General features: G+C 44.5%; 1 protein-coding gene and 1 long non-coding RNA gene across 2 annotated transcripts; one reads left to right on the top strand and one right to left on the bottom strand.

Moving 5' to 3' along the window:
- Positions 1–1,159: 1,159 nt before the first annotated feature.
- On the bottom strand, positions 1,160–9,110 carry PMPCA (peptidase, mitochondrial processing subunit alpha). The gene is made up of 13 exons (XM_081179883.1): positions 8,989–9,110; positions 7,284–7,486; positions 6,839–6,918; positions 6,328–6,410; positions 5,605–5,699; positions 4,995–5,095; positions 4,186–4,449; positions 3,943–4,035; positions 3,729–3,847; positions 3,431–3,521; positions 3,022–3,084; positions 2,655–2,799; positions 1,160–1,682 (listed from the first exon to the last, which is right to left on the bottom strand). The coding sequence occupies exons 1-13, from the start codon at positions 9,033–9,035 to the stop codon at positions 1,513–1,515; spliced, it is 1,554 nt and encodes a 517-aa protein (XP_081036009.1). The 5' UTR covers positions 9,036–9,110; the 3' UTR covers positions 1,160–1,512.
- Positions 1,690–2,293, top strand: LOC308579123. Its single transcript, XR_014004309.1, has 2 exons — positions 1,690–1,857; positions 1,914–2,293. It is a non-coding gene; the product is annotated as an uncharacterized lncRNA (long non-coding RNA).
- Positions 9,111–19,514: the final 10,404 nt, after the last annotated feature.

Below are 19,514 nucleotides of genomic sequence, written 5' to 3' on the forward strand. Positions count from 1 at the left end.
CTCTGTTTGTTACCCAGCTGAGGGACCACCTCTTAAATTAAACAGAGAACCAAGGAAATTAATTCAAGTCCAGCACCCAGGGAGGGACGCAGCATTGATTGTAGCTATTGCAATAGGCTAGAACTCCCAGTTAAGAAGTCTGCCATGAGGAGCATCAGAACAAGGGTTTTTTGGCAGCACACAAAGAGCCACAAAATATCTAAACATTCTTAAAACATAAACATCCTTCTACGTATATCAGGAAAGGTTACGGGTCATGAGAAGTAAAAAAAACACAACAAAAACCACACATGGCTCCATATCAGTATCTTCACCCTTGCAATCACCTTGGAGTGGCCCAAATGTTGCCAGGCCATTGGTCTCAAATCTCATGCTTCTATCACTGCTACTCTGGCAACCAGGCCTTTGGGCTATTGACATGCCTTCCTTGTATCTCACTTCCCTTCTACTTTCTCCCAAGAAGCTTCAAGGATAGCTGGTTTTACAGTCCAGAACTCATGATAGAACAACATCCTGGAGGGCCATCTGTGCCACCTTGTTAGATAGGGAACCTCACACAGAAATCATACCTTTCCCTTTGTGCATTCTAGCTAAGAGGTTAAAAGCAATTACAGTGGTGCCCCGCAAGACGAATGTCTCGCAAGACGGAAAACTCGCTAGACGAAAGAGTTTTCCGTTTTGGAGGTGCTTCGCAAAACGAATTTCCTATGGGCTTGCTTCGCAAGACGACAATGTCTTGCGAGTTCCTGCTGGTTTTTCCCCCTCCCCCCCTTTTCTAAGCCACTAAGCCGCTTATCAGCTGATCCGATCAGCAGATAAGCCGCTAAAAGCCGCTAATAGCGCTAATCTATCAATGGGCTTGCTTCGCAAGACGGAAAAACCGCTAGAGAATCACAGAACGGATTCTTTTCGTCTTGCGAGGCACCACTGTAATAGTGAAATATTGAAATGTTACAATCAAAAATATACACCTTGGGTGTCTAATTTTTATATCAGTATATTCCTGTGGCCAAGCAAATATCAGTATGTAATCACAACACGTGACCTGTTATATTAATTTATTTGTGTTCTTTACTACCATGGAGTGGAACGGGTCTTGGTCGCTGGGCTGCAGGCACCTGATTTAGGACAAAAAATCAACACAAACAGAAACTTTGAGAATAATAATAATAATAATTTTATTGTCTAAACCCTGCCCATCTGGCTGGGTTGCCCCAGCCACTCTTGGGTGGCTTGCAACACATATAAAATCAAATCAGCAGGCTGTACTTCTGTGGGCAGCTCTTTCCACTGTCTTTTCACTGGTGCATGTTTTGCTGTTCGTTTAGGAAACTTAAGAAGAAACTGTTTCCAGAGAAAAAGGTGCTTGAGTTGACAGGCCCAGAGTGCTCTTTTCAAAGTTACGAAGGTGCCTGGAGAACCTGCACAAAGCTTCTCTCCTGGGCTCACACACACGGGAGCTGCTTTGGCAGGGAAACCACAAATCTCGACAAGTGGATCCAAGAGGGCTTGTTAACGGAAGAGCCGATACATCCTTGGAAGCCGCCCATCCTTGCTGGAAAGGGCTGCCTGGATGTGTTCATAACTGGGCAGCTCAGTCAAGTCCCCCAGGCAGGCTACAGCCGGCTTGTTCCTCAGCATCTTTGTCACCACCCTCTTGATGTCGCTAGCATTCACTTTGCCTAAAGAAGGGGAACAAAACTATCAGGCATGGCTTCAAGGGACATTCAGAACCAATACCAAGTAAAGCCACATTGCCGCTGTTTCTGCTTATGCAAATTTAGTTTTTTAAATTTGGTGCTGAGTACATGTAGGTATTGGCTATTGGACTGTAATGGTGAACTGTAAGAATAACAGGCAAATGCTTCCAGCCCAAGGGTCGCACCTTCCAAAGGCACTGAGTGGGGCTAGAGCAACAGATGTGAATGTTATTTTGTTAAGATGGGAGGCAACATTCCAGTTGTGTAAAAGCCAGAGGTGTCTTTTCACGCATACATCTATCTAGCCTCCACCCAGCCAAAGCAAGAAACATCAGCACAGCTAAAGGACACGTTCCAAGCAGGCAAAGGCACCCAATGTGGTGCAGAGCACACCCTCTGGAAAGTCATGAAGGCTGGATAGAGAGGCCCAGAAGGATGCATTCAGCCTCGGAGCTGGAGGCTCCTCACCCCACTATTAGCAGGAGATGAGTTCGGGGTGGCTAGCACAAAAATGGAAATCTAAGCCAGGAAGGAGGTGCAGTAGGAGCAATGGAGATCAAGGGGCCAGCAAACAGCAGTCATATGGCCCATAGTGGCTAGAGAAATGAGAGTGATCTAAAACTGCATTAGGAGCCAGAGCTTTGTGTGTGTGCCCAGGAGTGTCAAAGTGATGTGACCACAATGAAACTGGTCTTGGTAAGAGGCCAAAATAAAACTGATGGTTACAAAAATATATTCTCCCTCAGAAGAACATGAGAAGCTGCCCTCTAGCTGCATATTGTCTACACTGACTGGCAGCAGCTCTCCAGGGTTTCAGGCAGAGGACATTCCCAGCCCAACCTGGAGATGCTGCTGGGGATTGAACCTGATATGTTCTGCATGCCAAGCAGGTGCTCTGAGCTATGAGGCCCAGAAAAAGAAGAGACCCTAGAAAAACCAGTCAAGTTTACTTACCAATCAAGACACAGAGCTCATGGGGCAGCTTCCTCATGCCAGTTGCCAACACCTGCCTTCCGACATCCTCAAAAATAACCGGCCGAGACTCCAGGTTCATCATCAGCATGGACTGCAATTGAGTCTTTGCTCGCTCAAGTTCAACCTGGAAGAAGAGACAGAGGACTAACACAACCTATGCTTCAGGCTTTTGTTTCATGTGCTCCATGGGGAAGGAGGGAGCAAGGTCAGTGACCAAAGATACCAGAAAGTCATGAGCAGCACAAACCTCCCCAGGAGCTCCTCCCAGGTACCCAGATGGGAATTTGCTGCTGCTGCTCTGTTTAAGAACAGCAGGTAAATTCTAGGAATATGAGGAACAGCTAACCTCTCCAACTGCTCCTGACATTAAAATGAATTCCCGGGTGATTATTTCCACCATTTCTCGAACCTGGAAACAAATAATGAAGTAAGTAAATGAAAAGCAGCAATGAAGGTGGCTGTCAAGTGGGGACAGGAAGGATGGAAGGAAGGCAACTGTATAAAACGCTGATCACCAATGAGTTCTTCCTGGAACTCACAAAAGATGAAGAGTATCACCCAATCTTGCCCCATTGAGAGCAGTGGGGTTCCAGGGCTGCTTGCATGCCAGCCTGGAAAGCTTTTAGTTGTGGTTGTAAATGCATCCTCACACTGCAGTTACCACTGATCAGCTTGTGAGGTGGCCAGAGGAGATGCCCAAGACTGGACACCAAATGTGGTCTGTGATGTGAAATCAGTCCAGGAAAGCCACCCACCTGTCTGGGGTCTGCACTGGCATGGATGCACAGGAGGCCTGTGTCTTCGTAGCTGTGGTGGTAGGCTGTGGCATTGTACATCCAGTGATGCCTGGGAAGAGGAGAAGCTAAGGTGAACTCCCACTGGGAAGAATTCTTGCTGGATCTTCCACCCTCGTCTTGCTCCTCCCCTCTGCTCAAAACCTCCCGTGTACAAATGCACAATTCATCCCCAATGGAGAGCACAAGTCTGGGATCTCAGACAAGGAGGCCTTGTGAGGGGATCTGTCACATTGCCCCTCGAGCAGAAGAGACTCACCGGTTGAGCACGTTGAGGTACAGCCGGGTGAACATGCCTTTGCCTGGCCCTCCAGCAGAAAAGGACCCACCTCCTCCCATCATCATGTTCAGGACGGCAAAGGGGATAAAGTCTTCCTCCTAGAGTGTGGGGAGCAAAGGCAGTGGGTGGCTGAGAGTTCGGCGTAAAGGATGTCGAGTGCAAGCAGAGGCTTCGGGGGCGGGGAGGTCCTTACCAGAAATGAACAGGTTTCCAGCCCAATCATGATGTGGGTCAACTCTGGGATAGGGGTGGGCCCCAAACTCACATCTGACATGTCTTTCTCCAGCTGCAGAGGGAGAAAATAATCAGGAAAAGAAAACAGATGCTCACCGCAGACTGTGGATTCTTCCAATACGAAGCTTGCGCCACCAACTCCACCTGGAAGCACTTCTTTAAACATCCACTGGCTAGCAGGAGTGGATTTTCTCTGGCTTACCTTGAGGATCCCTCCTGTGTACTGGGCGACAGACCTGTCCACTGCTGCAGCCGTACTGCTCCCCCACACAGGCTCAGCTCCAAGGAAATACTTCCGGGCGCAGTCCACCAGCTGGTCGTGCTCGATCCCAACGCCAGCCAATACCATCCTATTGGGTGTGTAGTAATTCCGCATGTATGAATGGAGAACCTTCCTGTCAATTTTGTCTATGTTTTCAGCCGGGCAGAATCTGTTCAATCCTACCGTGTTTTCACTGAAAGCTGCCTATTGGGAGAAAAAACGGATGGAGAGGCTCTTTTTTGGGGGGAGGGGGAAGTGATCCACAAATTCATTTGCATTCCCTTGCCTTATAAGAGATGAGTCCCAAGAGTCTAATTAGCAAGAGATTACCGCTGGCCTAAATATGTTTATCAGGCAAGACAATAAAAGTTTTTGCCTTCAGCAGAAATTCAACTCTTGTGAACATAGAGCACCAGCAACAAAACCAGTGGCTTAATCACAACAAGATGGAGATCCTCTAAGTGAGCTGTTCTTGTGTCCAGGAATTAGGGAGGTAGCCTATCCTAGAACAGGTACACAGTCTGGGAAGGCTCTCAGAACCAGCACTGGGCAGCTGTTCTGGTAATGCCCCTATTTGGCCCACTGACAGTGTCGTCCCAAAGAGCACCCTCATAGTCAGTTCAAGCGGTCTCTTAGCTACTGCTCTTTTTCCTAAGCTGTGCAGCTGAGGGATTCTCAAGCATCACACACAGAGCGCTCAATTTCAATCTCAAAAACTTGTTCCTGGAACAGATTCAAACAGGACCTACTGCATGAATCATCTCTGTAAGCAGTGGCTCTGGATCAGGCCTCATGTTCAGGTCCTCCAACTCAAAGCGGACCGCCATGCGTGTCATCTCAATTTCCTCATCTGTTCCAAGATAAAAAAGCATCCTAAGAACATATGAAGAGCCATGCAGGGTCAGACCTGTGGCCCATATAGTCAAGCATCTGGTCCTCACAGTGGCCAATGAGGTGCCTCCATGGGAAAGCCGCAAGCAGGATCTGAGCACAAGAGGGTCCTTGAATGCAGCTCACAGAACTCCTTGACCTTTTGGTCAGTGTACAACAGCACATTTACTGAAGCTGAATTTACGACGGCACATTCACATGCCATTCTCACGTGGAAGGAAAGTCCTGCCTGAACCTCAATATGGTCCTCAAAACAGAGCCAAGCCTGTGAGTTGCCAACAAATAAATTTCAGTGGGCATGCATTTATGGCCCCATGCTACTCTTCTCCTGCCCCGAATCCCCATATTCATGATATCTGCTGCAGCAACCATGGCCCGTTATGTCTTTATCTGTGGAAACAGGGGCTCCCCAAGCCAGGATTTCATGTCCTCTCTCCCGCCACAGTCTCAAGATTTGTACCCCCTCACCTGATAATCTGGGCTGTAGCACCACATCAGACAGCAGACTGACAACAGTATCCAAGCCTTTGGCATCGGCTGAAACGGCGTACATGGTGGTGTCCCTGCAAAGGTGGATGAATTTGGGTTGATGAGCAGTTTAGGACATTCAGCCTCAGTGAAGTCATGGCCCTGAGAGACCTCCTACATTCCTGTGATTCTGCTGAGGCCCTTTCTTAAACTATATGAAAAAGCAGTCTTAACTGCATGTGAAGAAAGGTGCGCCAGACTTAAGAAACCCTGGAAAGCTACTACAAGTCAGAACAGTTTTGTTATTTATTTACTGCATTTCTATCCCAGCTTCTCTCCGAGGAACACAAAGTGACCCACATCGTTCCTTCCTTGTTTAATCCCCACAACCACCCTGTGAGGCAGGTTAGGTTGAGACAGGCAGCGACTGTCCCACAGTCACCCAGTGAGCTTCATGGTTAAGTGGGGATTTGAACCCTGGTCTCCCAGGTGATACTCTAACACAACACAACACAACACAACACAACACAGGCTCTAATCTGAACCCTAAAAAGGATTAACATAAGAGCCTGGCGTGAAAGTAGGTACAACAGTAAAAGGCCTATTTTAGAGGTCCATATATTATTTAGCTTTTTAAAAGAGTGAATAAAATACAAATTCGACAGATGCCCATTTGTTTCCTGATCATTTTGTCTTCAGCGGAGGATGCTTAGATAGACATACCTTGACGCCTGACAATCACAGATGCCGCCATGTTTCTCCAAAGTGAGGAGGATCTCGTCCTTACTGCCAAACTGAGCTGTAGACTGAAAGCACAACAGAAGAAGCAAGGAAGGATGTCAGCATAAACCATGTTCTAGCCACGGGTGACCATGGCTGTAGCCTAAGAGAGGGGGGGTTCTCTCAGAGACTTATGGGATTAACAGGACAGGGGGAGGAGGCTGGATATGAAAAAGGTGAGGGGAATTATAGGGCACATACATGCTACCAAATAACAGTAGTAAGGATCACAGGTTATTACGATAATTGCTGCTGCTGCTGTTATATCACTTATTAAATTTATATACCGCTCTTCATCAAGAGACCGCAAGACAGTTTACAATAATATGTTCAGCGTGATACCTAACATTAGTCATAGTCTGATTGGGTCCACTGACTTCAATGGATGTTGGTCACCCATAATTGCAAAGAGTAAGTTCAAGTACATATGACTATCACTCATCACTTTACTTACAGAAAAAGCAAGCTTTTCAAGAAAGTGTGAAATGCCACCAGTATGTTTTGCTTCATATCTTGAGCCTGAATTTATAAGGACTGAAAAAAGGGCAGAAGAGAGAGAAGAAAAGAGAATCAGTTTGTTTACCCTCCAAAAGTAGTGTGGACGCTCAGATCTTCCTGCGCTTGGGATTGGGAACCCAGTCAGGAGGCATGTCAGGAGGAAAGGCTCAAAAGCCTCTTCACAAATATGACCCCCACCCCAAAACATAAGGCTCTTTGCCAAAGCAAAATTATTCCCAACCCTTTAGATTGGAAAACCAGGATGGATTTGCTGGTGGGAAGAAAGCAGAGAATAGTCTGCTTTTCCCATCCTGGACCACACAAAATGTGTCACATAATATACTCAAGCAGATAAATCTGATACCAGGAAACCTGCATAGCTGCAACTGAAATCAACTTACTCCCAACTGTACAGAATTGTCCAAATTTGTTCTGGGAAGCCACCTGCATCCCGTTCTCCAGGGTGGTCACTTTGGTTTCAAAGCCCTCTTGGCCATCAACAGTGGCAAAGACGGGCTTTGGCACTCCAGGCAGAGGAGCTGTCAGAGGGATGTTGGGATAGCTGCCCCCACTGCTGTATTTCCGGTAGGCAACTAGGCCAAACCTACAGAAGAATAAATAAGAATTTACATTGATTTAGAAATAGTTTCAGCAACTATAGGTTGCATTCATTTGCTAGATCTACTGAGACCCATTGAAAAATAATGAACATGGTGTAATGTAGAGCTATTCGTTTCAATGGGTTTGAGCAGACTTAGTTGGATTTTAATTGCTTTACTTTTATATACTGCAGGTTTATATATGACACGTGCTTCGTTTGTAAGAATGGCGGGATACAAACAAAATAAATTAACAGTAATTATCATACACACACACACACACACACACACACACACACACACACACCAGACTTACATGAAGATATCAATGCAGTCCATAGGAGCCAAATACTAGGGAGTGAGGTCCCTTCATCCCCCCCCAAAATAAAATATTAGAGGGCACCAACTTCCCTAAGTTGATGTACATTGCCATTCGAATGGTGTGCACCGCATCTTGTGATCAATTATGTGGGGTGGGGTTTACCTGGGCCCCCCAATATTTTATTCAAGTTGGTGCCTCTGATGCAGCCACAACATAGCTGTCAACTTACAGATTTGAAAATAAGGGACCAGCAGCTTCGAAAATAAGGGATCAGCAGCCCAAATAAGGGATTTTGCTATTGTAAAGAGTTACATACATTGGTAGGATTGACAGATGCTGTCAATCTGGCATGAAGCAGTTGTGGCGCTGTGGCGGCCACTGAAGCGCCACCCTTCTGCGTCCCTCCCCATCCCCTCCTCTTCCTCCTCCCTCAGACCGCCTCCTCAGCTGCTACCACTGCTGCCACCTCCGGGCTCGTGGGTGGCGTGGGCAAGAGCCTCTCTCCCTCCCCCCCCTCGGGCGGGGAAGTGCCGATGGAACTCCTTGCGCCAGGATGATGGCGCCAGCACGCGCTCTCTCTCACCACGGAGGACCCCAAGCCACTGCTTCCCTCCCGAGCCGGGCGAGCATGAAACTCAGGAAATTTAAGGGACATCATCAATAGGGGACAGCAGCGGGACACGGCGCTGGGATAAGGGAGTTTCCCGCCAAATAAGGGATGGTTGACAGCTATGAGCCACAACCTTCTTGGTTCCTGCTAGGAGACCTTGTTCAAACCACTTAGCATGACCTACATCACAGGGGTGTAGTGAGGATAAAATTGGAAGTGGCAGGGGTGGAATTGGGGTGCTGGGGGAAGCAGCCACTGCCTTGAGCTCACCACGGGGAAAGCGGTGCATAAACGATGCTTGCCGTTATATTGAGTTAATACAGCGTGGGGGGAGGTCTGTGTTGCACCCACCGGGAACTCCTGCCCTCCCCGCGAGTTCCACAAAAAAGGTTTCTCTCCCTCAGGGAAAGGGGCCGCCTCTTGGCGCGCTCTCCTCAGGAGGGGAAAATCTCGTGGGCAGGAAGCGTCTCCCCATCGCCCCCACTGAGTGACAAGCTGAGGGAGACGGGGCTCACTGCTAACGTTTCGCCCCCAAATAACGCCCCCCACCCTCGCCGGGTCCGCTCCAGCCTCACCTCCGCGCGGAGCCCCAGGCGCCCCGACCGACCACCTTGGCCGCCATTTTTGCTTCCCTTTACGGCGAGGGCGGAGAGGTGACAGTCACGAGGCACGCGAGGTGAGCGCGGATTGGCCAGTTGAGGAGGGCAGCGTGGATTGGCCGGCGGCCGCCTTTACGGGGCGGAGCTGAAGTCAGCTGCTGCAAGAAGAGAGAGAAGATAGGAGGGCGAGAGTAAAGAGGAAAGGAGAATAAGGTTCTCGCTCCACACTTCCGGATCTCAATGGACCCCCTCGCCCAAAGAGGTTTGAAGGGCAGATTCTTCGTGCCTCCTCCGCCCTACGGTTTTTTTGTGCACGCTGAGGGGGCAACTGTGCTTCAGAGCCTTGCTTTTCGATCCCTATAGCTTCTGTGGCTTGCGTGGCGTAGAACTCCTCCGCTCTCGCTTTGCGGTGGCGCCCAAAGGCCCGCCTCTCTCCTGGACGCGAAGCGTATTGGCCTCCTATATCCCCTCCCACCACAAGAGTTCTGGGAATTGTAGTTTGTTGTTGAGGAGTGCCCTTCACTGAGGGGGCAATAAGTTTCCTGGCTCCATATGCGGGGAGGAAATCACACGCGCAGGCATGTCCCAGGGGCAGCAGTAGCTATCCAAAGATTTTGGGCAGGTGTCTCTCCCAGCCCTACCTGGAGATGCTGCTGGGAATTGAACTGGGACGCCTTCTGCAAGGCAGCACAGGTCCTCTGCCACTGAACCATGAATAAGGACACAATGGGTTCTGATTGTACTAAGAGCCAGTTGCTCATTGCTTGCAGGGACATGGCTAGATCCGTAATAGCCTCGGGGCACAGGTCCATGGCATAAGTTTGCATTGCAAAGTTGAGAGAGACCCACATGGGCGTGGCCAGGATTTATTTATGGTGGCGCAGAACCGAGTTATGTGCAACACAATTGGTCAGTTAGTTAAACATTTTTATTTATTTACTTTGTTTACGGGGCAACTGCGCCTCCCTGGCTACGTCACGCTCAGAGCCACACACTCAGGGCCTGGTAGAAAGGACCAGGAGTGTGTGTTCTATCCACGTGGGCAACCCCTTCACAACACCTCTGGTGCCACGCGCCCGCCTTTCCAGTTCTCCATCGCTGAGAAAGAGCTGGAGGCCAGGGTGTGGGCAATTATAAACAGATCCTTCCATGGAGATTAACAGTTTCTAACTTTTCAATGGTTTTTATTGTGTGGTGCTATGTTTTTATTGATGTAAACTGCTTTGATATCTTTTTAAATCTTTATTCAACATTTTTTATTTTATTGAAGAAATTTTAACATAGTCAAACATTCAAATTACATTTTACAGTTTCAATTAACACCCCCCCCCGACTTCCCACAACTTCCCTTCCTGGTTTATAGCATATCTGTTTCTTCTGCTCATAATTTTATATTCCTTGTATATTAAAATTAAGGTTGTATCATTTGTCTATTCTTCTCATTTTTACCACACAATTATAATTTCTTTGTATTTGTCCCTTGTAAGTGTATTATTCGAATCCTGACAGTGAGTTCATTTCAGTACATTGTTTCTGTATATACATCATAAAATATTCCCAATCTTTTTTAAAGTCATTATTGTCCTTATCTTTGAGTCTCTCAGTTAGCTTCACTATTTCTGCGTATTCCCTCAAATTTCGTGCCAATGTTCATTCATTGGTATTTCGTCGCTTTTCCATCTTTTTGTTCTTTTTGTTGTTGGAATAAATTTATTTCATCTTTCTCTAAACAAAGTGTTTAATAGTTATGGCATTTTTTGAAATGCATATGAAATCAGATGAGTTAGATTGTATCCCAGATGTAACAACGTGCAGGGAAATAAATGGACAAATCAGCAACAAGAATTTGTTTTTAAGTATGTACATTATCCACAAAGGCCCAAACAACAGACGCAAATACTAGTGTCCCTAATCTAGTGCCATTCAGAAGAAAACTTTCTTGTCAGTTAAATCCATCTCACAATAGCAACAGTTCATTTTTTTAAAACATTAGTATGGCACAGAATACATTAAAAATTCATCACAAGACAGCCAACTCAGTTATTCCAACCAAGACCATCTTCCATTTTCTCTTTTGTATACAGAGTTCTGCAGTTCTCTTTTAAATTGACATACAAGTTAGTACTGTGCTCAAACTGACAATTTGGTTACACGTGTTTCGGATGACTAGTGCACAAGGCAGTTCACTCCACAATTTCTGCAGCAAGGGCATAACAGGCCAAATGAAGATTAGATTTGAAATGGTATCCGTTTGGACCGTTTTATCTTACAACTACCAACCTTCAAAACATACACTGATATCAAAGCAGCAAATCTTATTTCTCAGTTGATGATCTGACAGACTGATCTCAAGACTAGGCTATAGGTGTATAGCTGGATGTGGTAGTTTGTTGACAATGACAATGCAGTTTCATATAAAAACCCAAGCTGCAAATCAAACTGGTCCTATGAAAAAATGAAACCGGACACACTCCAGATGGTTTACACTGGGATATCTAAAGTCCATGATGGCAGCCTTTTTACATTTCAACTTCAAAACAGGAGCTGGCAAAAACAAAAACAGAATTACGTGTCTGAGCTATTGCAGTGATGGAATGTTTCAGGGGATTCATTCAAGATGGGGATGGTGGTGAAGGGAAGGGAGAAGAGTATTGGCACCTTTTCATAGTTTTGCAGTCACCCTTTTAAAAGCAGGATGCGCTTCAGACACCATGAAGAGTTTTGCAAGTCTACACAGAAGAGCAACAAGAAAACTAAGGAAACACTTGTGACAGCTTTCAAGCAGCAAATTGGTTAAACAAACCAGGCACTGTATTTAAAAAATGTGTATAGATAGATAGATAGATAGAGAGAGAGAGATAGAGATAGATAGATAGATAGATAGATAGATAGATAGAGATGGAAGCAAACAAAAAAGAAGAGTGGATTAAAGGTAAGGACAAGGGGGGGAGATATGCATGCACTTTCCCCCTCCCAACCATGCTCTACAAAAGAAAGACTAATGAGCTGTGTAAATGCTCAAAGTGCTAAGGATGCATTGATCAATCTGGATTGTACAATCGGCACCTTACTTAGTTTAATTTAAATTGGTTTGGTTCTCAATGTCACGCTAATTGCTAAGACAAGTAACGCCTGGACTTGGCATGATTCCCTCCCAAGACTTCAACATATCATGCATATCATCTTTTGTGTTGCAATAGATGATGCCAGATACAGAACATGGGTACAACAGTGATTAACATACAAACGAAAAGGGTAACTGGAGCCATGACAATAGGGAAATGTGTAAATAAAACCGCCATCTATAGGCTGGTAGTACTTTTAACACAAGAGGTGGTGATGAAAACAGTTGCTATGTGGATGGGGAGAGGCTGCTTAGACGTCAGACCTCCTCAGGTATAAAGCCAGTTCATTAGGTTTCTTGTTGAGTGTCCCTCGATGGACACCTTCCCTTTCCCATGGCCATAAGCAATGCTGGATTACACAAGGAAACAAGGGTGAACAGAATTAAAGAAAGAATAACACCTTTCCCCACCAATAGAGGGATACAAAGCAGACACAGGTTCATACCCCATCACCCTGCATTGCTAATAAAGTTTCCACAATGTAGCTTGAGGCCAGGAAAGTTTAATAGCAATTTCCCCTAATACTTAACAGTCTGCCTAGCAACTAGAACTCAGAGTCTCTCAAGTATTTTGCTATTGAGTATGCCTTCTTATTCAATCCGCCTCCATGGACCCCTTCTTTGCCCATTACAAAGACCAAGACGTAATGCTCTGAAAGATGCCATCGGCCGTTGCTGCCCAGACGTACTTGGCATCACAGTAGCCAACAATGGCAGCCTCCTGGCAACAGCCATCGCACATCAGGTTATCCACGTAGCTCTGCCAGCCTGCCATCTTTGGCTCACGCCTGGCAAATGGGGGGTTGGCAGGTCACTTTTCCGTCTTTGAGCTAATAAAATTCTGGCCGTGATGAGGGGCTTCCTGATTCAAAAAAACAGCTTCCAGAAAAGAGGGAGAGAGAAGAAGAAAGAAGCGATCCTGTCCCAGCTCATGGAGAACGAAAGACAGCTAATAATAAAACCTAAAGATGAAATAATAAAACGAAACATAAAAATGTCGCAGTCTCAGTTCTCCATGGTGGTGGGACAGGAGATCGAATGGAAAATAAAAGCTATGAGACAAAAGAATTTTGAGTCGGCGAACAAGGTTGGGAGATTCTTAGCATGGCAAATAAAAGCAAGACAAAAACAGAACACAATTTGTAAAATAAAAGATGGGGATAAAACGATCGAAAACCCGAAAGACATCAGAAAAGTATTTCAGAGATTCTATAGAGATCTTTATAGGAAAGATAAAGAAGATAATAAGAGAATAGAAAATTATATCCAAGACCATAAATTACATCAAATCTCAGAAGAAGAAGAAAGAATGCTTAACCAGGAGATAACAGAACAAGAGACCATGAAGGCAATAAAAAGAATGAAAATAGGGAAGGCCCCAGGACCGGATGGTATCTCAGCAAAATATTATAAAACACTATCTCAATACCTAACACCTGTTTTAAGTGAAGTAATGAATAAAGTCTTAAGAGAAGGAAGGATGCCAAACACCCGGAAAGAAGCCTATATTACATTGATCCCGAAGAAAGAAGTGGATATACTAGATGTAAAAAATTTCAGACCAATTTCGTTATTGAATAACGACTATAAGCTATTTGCAGATATACTAGCTGAAATATACTCAGAGTCGCAAAGTGATTTCATGCTGTTTATTCAGCTCATAGTGGTGAGGAGGAATGAATGAAAGTCCCCTCACAGTATCTGCTTTATATACATTATTTACACAATGGGCTGCACATGATTGGCTAATTCCGGAATTCTACTGTAAGCCAATCAGGTTGTGGATTCACTTCTATCTGGAGCTGGATTGGGTGGCTCCTGCCGACCAATCATACTGCTGCATTGTTCTAGGACCAATCAAACTGCTGCATTCTGAATCCTATTGTTCTAGGACCAATCAGACTGCTGCAGTTTGGATCCTACTCAACTCAGTACATAACAATAACGTATCTTGGTACTTCATGAAAGAAAACTTAAAAGTATTAGGAATTGGTGAAAGTTTTTTGAGACGTATTGACACGATCTATTTGGACCAAAAAGCAAAATTAATAATTAATAACAACATGTCAGATAACTTTGAGATAACCAAAGGTACTAGGCAGGGATGTCCTCTGTTTGCCTTGCTATTTATTACAGTCCTAGAGGTCTTAAACAAGAAGCTAAGAGAATCACCAGAGGTCAGAGGCATCAAGGTGGGACGAAAATAATTTAAAGAAAGAGCTTTCGCAGGTGATCTAGTCTTAACACTGGAAGAACCAAGACAAAGTGTAAAAGAGGCGATAAAAAGAATGGAAGAGTTTGGGAAGGTATCAGGGTTCAAACTTAATAAAAACAAGACGAAAATGCTAGCAAAAAATATGAAGAAAGAAGAGATGGAAGAATTACAAGCAGACTCAGGGATTATGATAGTTAAAAAAATAAAATATTTAGGAATTTGGATGACATCAAAAAATATAAACCTGTACAAGGATAATTACGAGACTGTATGGAAAGAAATTAAGAAAGATATGGATATATGGAGCAGATTAAAATTGTCATTCTTAGGTAGAATCTCTGTGATAAAAATTAACATCCTACCTAGATTGTTATTCCTATTTCAAGTTATTCCCATTCCTTATTAAAGGGATAAGACAATTTAAGGATTGGCAAAAAAATTAGAGAAATTTTTTTGGCAGATGAAAAAGCCAAGGATAAAAATGAAGATATTAGTAGATAAGAAAGAAAGAGGAGGTTTTGATTTACCGGACTTATTTTATACTATGAAGCGTCTTGCTTGGTATGGCTAAAAGAATGGCTGACTCTGGAAAACACTGACCTATTAGATCTAGAGGGCCATGGCAATAGATATGGTTGGCATTCGTACCTATGGTACAACAAAGTAAAAGTACATAAAGGTTTTCTGAACCATGTGGTTAGAAAATCTTTATATGAAGTATAGGATCGGAACAAAAATCTCCTGGAAAGAAAGACACCGTGGTGGATATCACCAGTTGAGGTGCTGACAACAAAAAAAGTAAACATGGAAGGGGAAAGAGTAACATACGAGGATATTACCAGGAAAACAGACCAGGGGATAAAGCTCAAACCATATGAACAAATTGGAAAGATGTTAACAGGGTGGCTGCAATATCATCAGATTAGCAATTTATTAAATGAAGATAAAAAGAGAAATGGGTTCGAAGATAAAAAATCAAAATTCCAAATCGAGCTAATAGACTGTAAAGGTAAAACCTTATCTAGAATATATAGTTTACTGCTTGAATGGTATACAAAAGACGAAGAAGTAAAGGAATAAATGATAAAATGGGTGATCGATATTGGGCACAATATTGAATTGGAAAAGTGGAAAAGACTATGGAAGGAGGGTTTGAGATTTACAGGATGTATGGCTCTAAAGGAAAACCTGCTAAAAATGATGTGTAGATGGCACTTGACACCAGTAAAATTGGCTAAAATGTATAGAAAGAAAAGAAAGAAAATGTTGGAAATGTAAAAAGGTAGATGGGGATTATTTCCATATGTGGTGGACCTGTGACAAGGTTAAAAAATTTTGGGAATCAATTTATAATGAACTCAAAAAAATATTTAGGTATACCTTCCCCAAAAGACCGGAAGCGTGTCTATTAGGCTTAATAGGAACAGAAATTAAAATGCGAGACCAAAATCTGTTTATGTATGCTACGGCTCCCACAAGAACCCTCCTGGCCCAAAGATGGAAAATACAAGACATACCAACTATCCAGAAGTGGCAGGTGAAGCTGACAGAATATGCAGAACTTGCCAAACTGTCAGGGAGGATCCGGGACCAGGAAGAACAAAGATACCAAAATAATTGGAGTAAATTTATTGAATATTTAAAGAAGAATTGTAAAGAGGTTAAGACGCTACCAGGATTGACATAATACCTCCAATGTATAATAGTATTATTATGAGAATGATGTGCACGATAGAAAGGGGTTAAATATACCAATTGTAGGGTGGGAGGGGAGTCGCGACTCGGCAGAGTCAAAGGGAATGTATGGTTTTATTATGGTTTGTTGGAAAAGAATATGTAAGGAAAACAATAAAAAATTACTTAAAAAATAAAATAAAATAAAATTCTGGCCTCTGTTGTTGCATACATGAATAGGTTTTTCTTGTCTTTTGGTAAATCCTGCCCTAAAATACCTAACAGGTCTTTTAACAAAGGTTATCTTAAACATTTTATTCATTTCATTATCAATCATCTCCCAATAATTTATAATTATTTTACAATTCCACTACGTATGAAAAAAGGTACCTTCTTTTTCTTTATTCACTTATTAGAACTTATTTTGTACATTTTTGCCATTTTCACCTGTGTAATATACCATCTATACATCATCTTCATATAATTCTCTTTCAACAATATGCAATCCGTAAATTTTAGGTTACTTTTCCATAATTTCCCCCAATCATCCATTTGTATATTATGTCCTATATCTTGTGCCCATTTAATCATTACTGACTTCACCTCCTTATCTTTTGTCTCCCATTCTAACAGTAAACTATATGTTTTCTTTAATAATCTATTTTATATCTTTGGAATCTAGATACAGTATAGCTGAATCCCTTCTTATTATCTTCCTTAAATGTCTCATTTAATTGTCTATGTTGCAGCCAGTCATAAACCAAGTCTTTTATTTCCTCGTAATCTTTGAGTTTTAATTTCCCTTCTCTTTCTTTGATATATTTTTAATGTCACAGTGGTCATACAAATAAACAAAAAATCCTGGCATGTCCACATTCCCCTTTCCCCCCTTTTCCTTTTTTTAAAAAACTTTCTTCAAAACGACCTCCTTTCAGTTCAGGTAGCTGCTCTCTAGCGTGAAAGAGCTGCAACTGGCGGCTGAACTGCTGAAGTCAATAGGCAAAATCTCCGAGATCCCACAATCCTCTCCATGAAAACTACTGATGTGGAAATTAGAGGTCACTGGTGCAGCGCATCCCTCAGAAAAGGACCTCGCGATTCCGCAGGGTTCATTTGTCAGGAACTGAAAACAAGTCTAGGTAAAACAAAGTACCGGTAGCTAGTAAGACTGATTTTTAATTGTTACGAGGCTTCCACTTCATAGAGGCAACAAGAAGAAGCCCCAAACGAAAGGATGCAACTCCTTTTCAAATTTCTCTTTCCTCCCGAAATCCACCCCCCAAAAGCTTAATACAGTCAGCATATTATGTCACAGAAAGGGGTGGTGATGTGCATAAATTCGAGTCGCTGACCTGTCAGTTGTCAGTCAAAGTGTCTTTCACCATTTGGGCAACAACTTACATATCTCTTTGACATATGACAGATAATATCGGTCTAATCCCTTTCACTCAACCTCTTGTTCAAATAGTCCTTTATTTATGATTAGATAACCATCTTTCTGCCTTTTGTTACCCGGTATTGCTCATTGATAGCTTGCTGGAAAGGTCGAGTACCGGAATTGTGGCTGCCAATTACCTGGCTGCCAATTACCTGCTGCTCGGGACCACCCGAACATTTGGGAATATTTACTGTATTTTTGAAGGAATGGATATTGATACCCTAAGTCCTGCGAGGCGCGTGCCTCTACTTTGCCCCCTGCTGTTTGATGGATACTCTTGCAGAGGTTTTGCAGAGTCTAGCCTGCTGCTTACAAGGCTATTCCTATAGAGACTGCTGTTTTATTTGTTGTTGTTGTTTAGTCGTTTAGTCGTGTCCGACTCTTCGTGACCCCATGGACCAGAGCACGCCAGGCACTCCTGTCTTCCACTGCCTCCCGCAGTTTGGTCAAACTCATGGTGGTAGCTTCGAGAACACAATCCAACCATCTCGTCCTCTGTCGTCCCCTTCTCCTTGTGCCCTCCAGCTTTCCCAACATCAGGGTCTTTTCCAGGAAGTCTTCTCTTCTCATGAGGTGGCCAAAGTATTGGAGTCTCAGCTTCAGGATCTGTCCTTCCAGTGAGCACTCAGGGCTGATTTCCTTAAGAATGGATAGGTTTGATCTTCTTGCAGTCCATGGGACTCTCAAGAGTCTCCTCCAGCACCATAATTCAAAAGCATCAATTCTCCGACCATCAGCCTTCTTTATGGTCCAGCTCTCACTTCCATACATCACGACTGGGAAAACCATGGCTTTAACTATACGGACCTTTGTTGGCAAGGTGATGTTTCTGCTTTTTAAAATGCTGTCTAGGTTTGTCATTGCTTTTCTCCCAATAAGCAGGCGTCTTTTAATTTCGTGGCTGCTGTCACCATCTGCGGTGATCATGGAGCCCAAGAAAGTAAAATCTCTTACTGCCTCCATTTCTTCCTCTTCTGTTTGCCTGGAGGTGATGGGAGCAGTATAAGGGGATTTAAAATCTAATGGGCTACCGGTGCTTGTCCGCAGTGCTGTCTGTCTGCGCTGTGCTTGTGCATACTCGATAGTAAAAATGCACTTTCCTACGAGCATATTTTCCATAACACTAGGAGCTGGAACTTTGAAGGCAAATGCTTAACTGGGAATCAGGGCAGCAGTCCCTTGATCATAATCAGTGGTCAGTGGTGGATAGGGAACCAATGCCACCTGCATCCTCACATACGTGGCCATTCTCAGGCGGGCACAAAAACTGCGTCTCTCCAGTCTGGCTTGGAGTGACAAGGAGCCCACCCGTTCACATGCTCACTGGGCCGCTCATCAACTGCTCTGGGCGGTCGGGCATCGCGGCGGAGGAATCCAGTTGCTTGCATGGGTCATCAAAGCAGAAAGATGGTGAAAGAGAGCGGGAGAGAGTTGCAGGAAGAGGAAAAAAGGAGTGAGAAAGGAGGCAGAAGTGACAGCAGCGAGTGGGGGAGGGGAGGCAGAGGAGGAGGCAGGCAGGCAGGCAGATGGATCAACGGAGGAGGGAGGGAGGCAGAACAGACCCCAATGGCTATTGGCAGAGTGCGAAAGGTGACGAAAAGCAACATTTTTTAGTTTCTAGTCCATGGTCTCTCCCGGCTTCGGAGGCGCCAAGGGCACAAGAGACCAGGAGTGCATCTGCAGCTCCTTGCCAAGTGTGCAAGGGAGATTAGGTACGCTGCCCCCACCTCCAGGTGCTTTTGATACCTCTTCTTCCCCTCTGCTCTCTGCTATCATTGCCCAATCCCATGATGTGTCCACTCATGGCTTCGCCCCGCTAGCTTTGCTTCTGCCTCGCTTGCCTCAGCCACCCAAGAAGAAGAAGTGTGCACAGTCTCTCGCCTGAAGGAGATGGACTGAGCTACCAGTCAGAGGTGAAACCGCCAGAGGGCTTCCCATGGAGGGCCAACCGCCTCTGCACACTTACAAAGACCATTGCAGGTGCTGAAAAGCGCCCAGGGCCGTGGAGGAGCAGCGTTTGGCGTTTGTAAAAATACAAAAGGGGGGGGAGG

This window comes from Podarcis bocagei, assembly GCF_964188305.1.
Source record: "Podarcis bocagei genome assembly, chromosome: Z".
NCBI lineage: Eukaryota > Metazoa > Chordata > Lepidosauria > Squamata > Lacertidae > Podarcis > Podarcis bocagei.

Coding starts and splice junctions, on each gene's coding strand:
- PMPCA (XM_081179883.1), bottom strand. CDS start 9,035: ATGGCGGCCAAGGTGGTCGGTCGGGGCGCCTGGGGCTCCGCGCGGAG. Junction 6,919..7,283: donor ACAATTCTGTACAGTTGGGA/GTAAGTTGATTT, acceptor CCCTTTTTTCAG/TCCTTATAAATTCAGGCTCA. Junction 1,683..2,654: donor TGAGCTCTGTGTCTTGATTG/GTAAGTAAACTT, acceptor CCCCTTCTTTAG/GCAAAGTGAATGCTAGCGAC.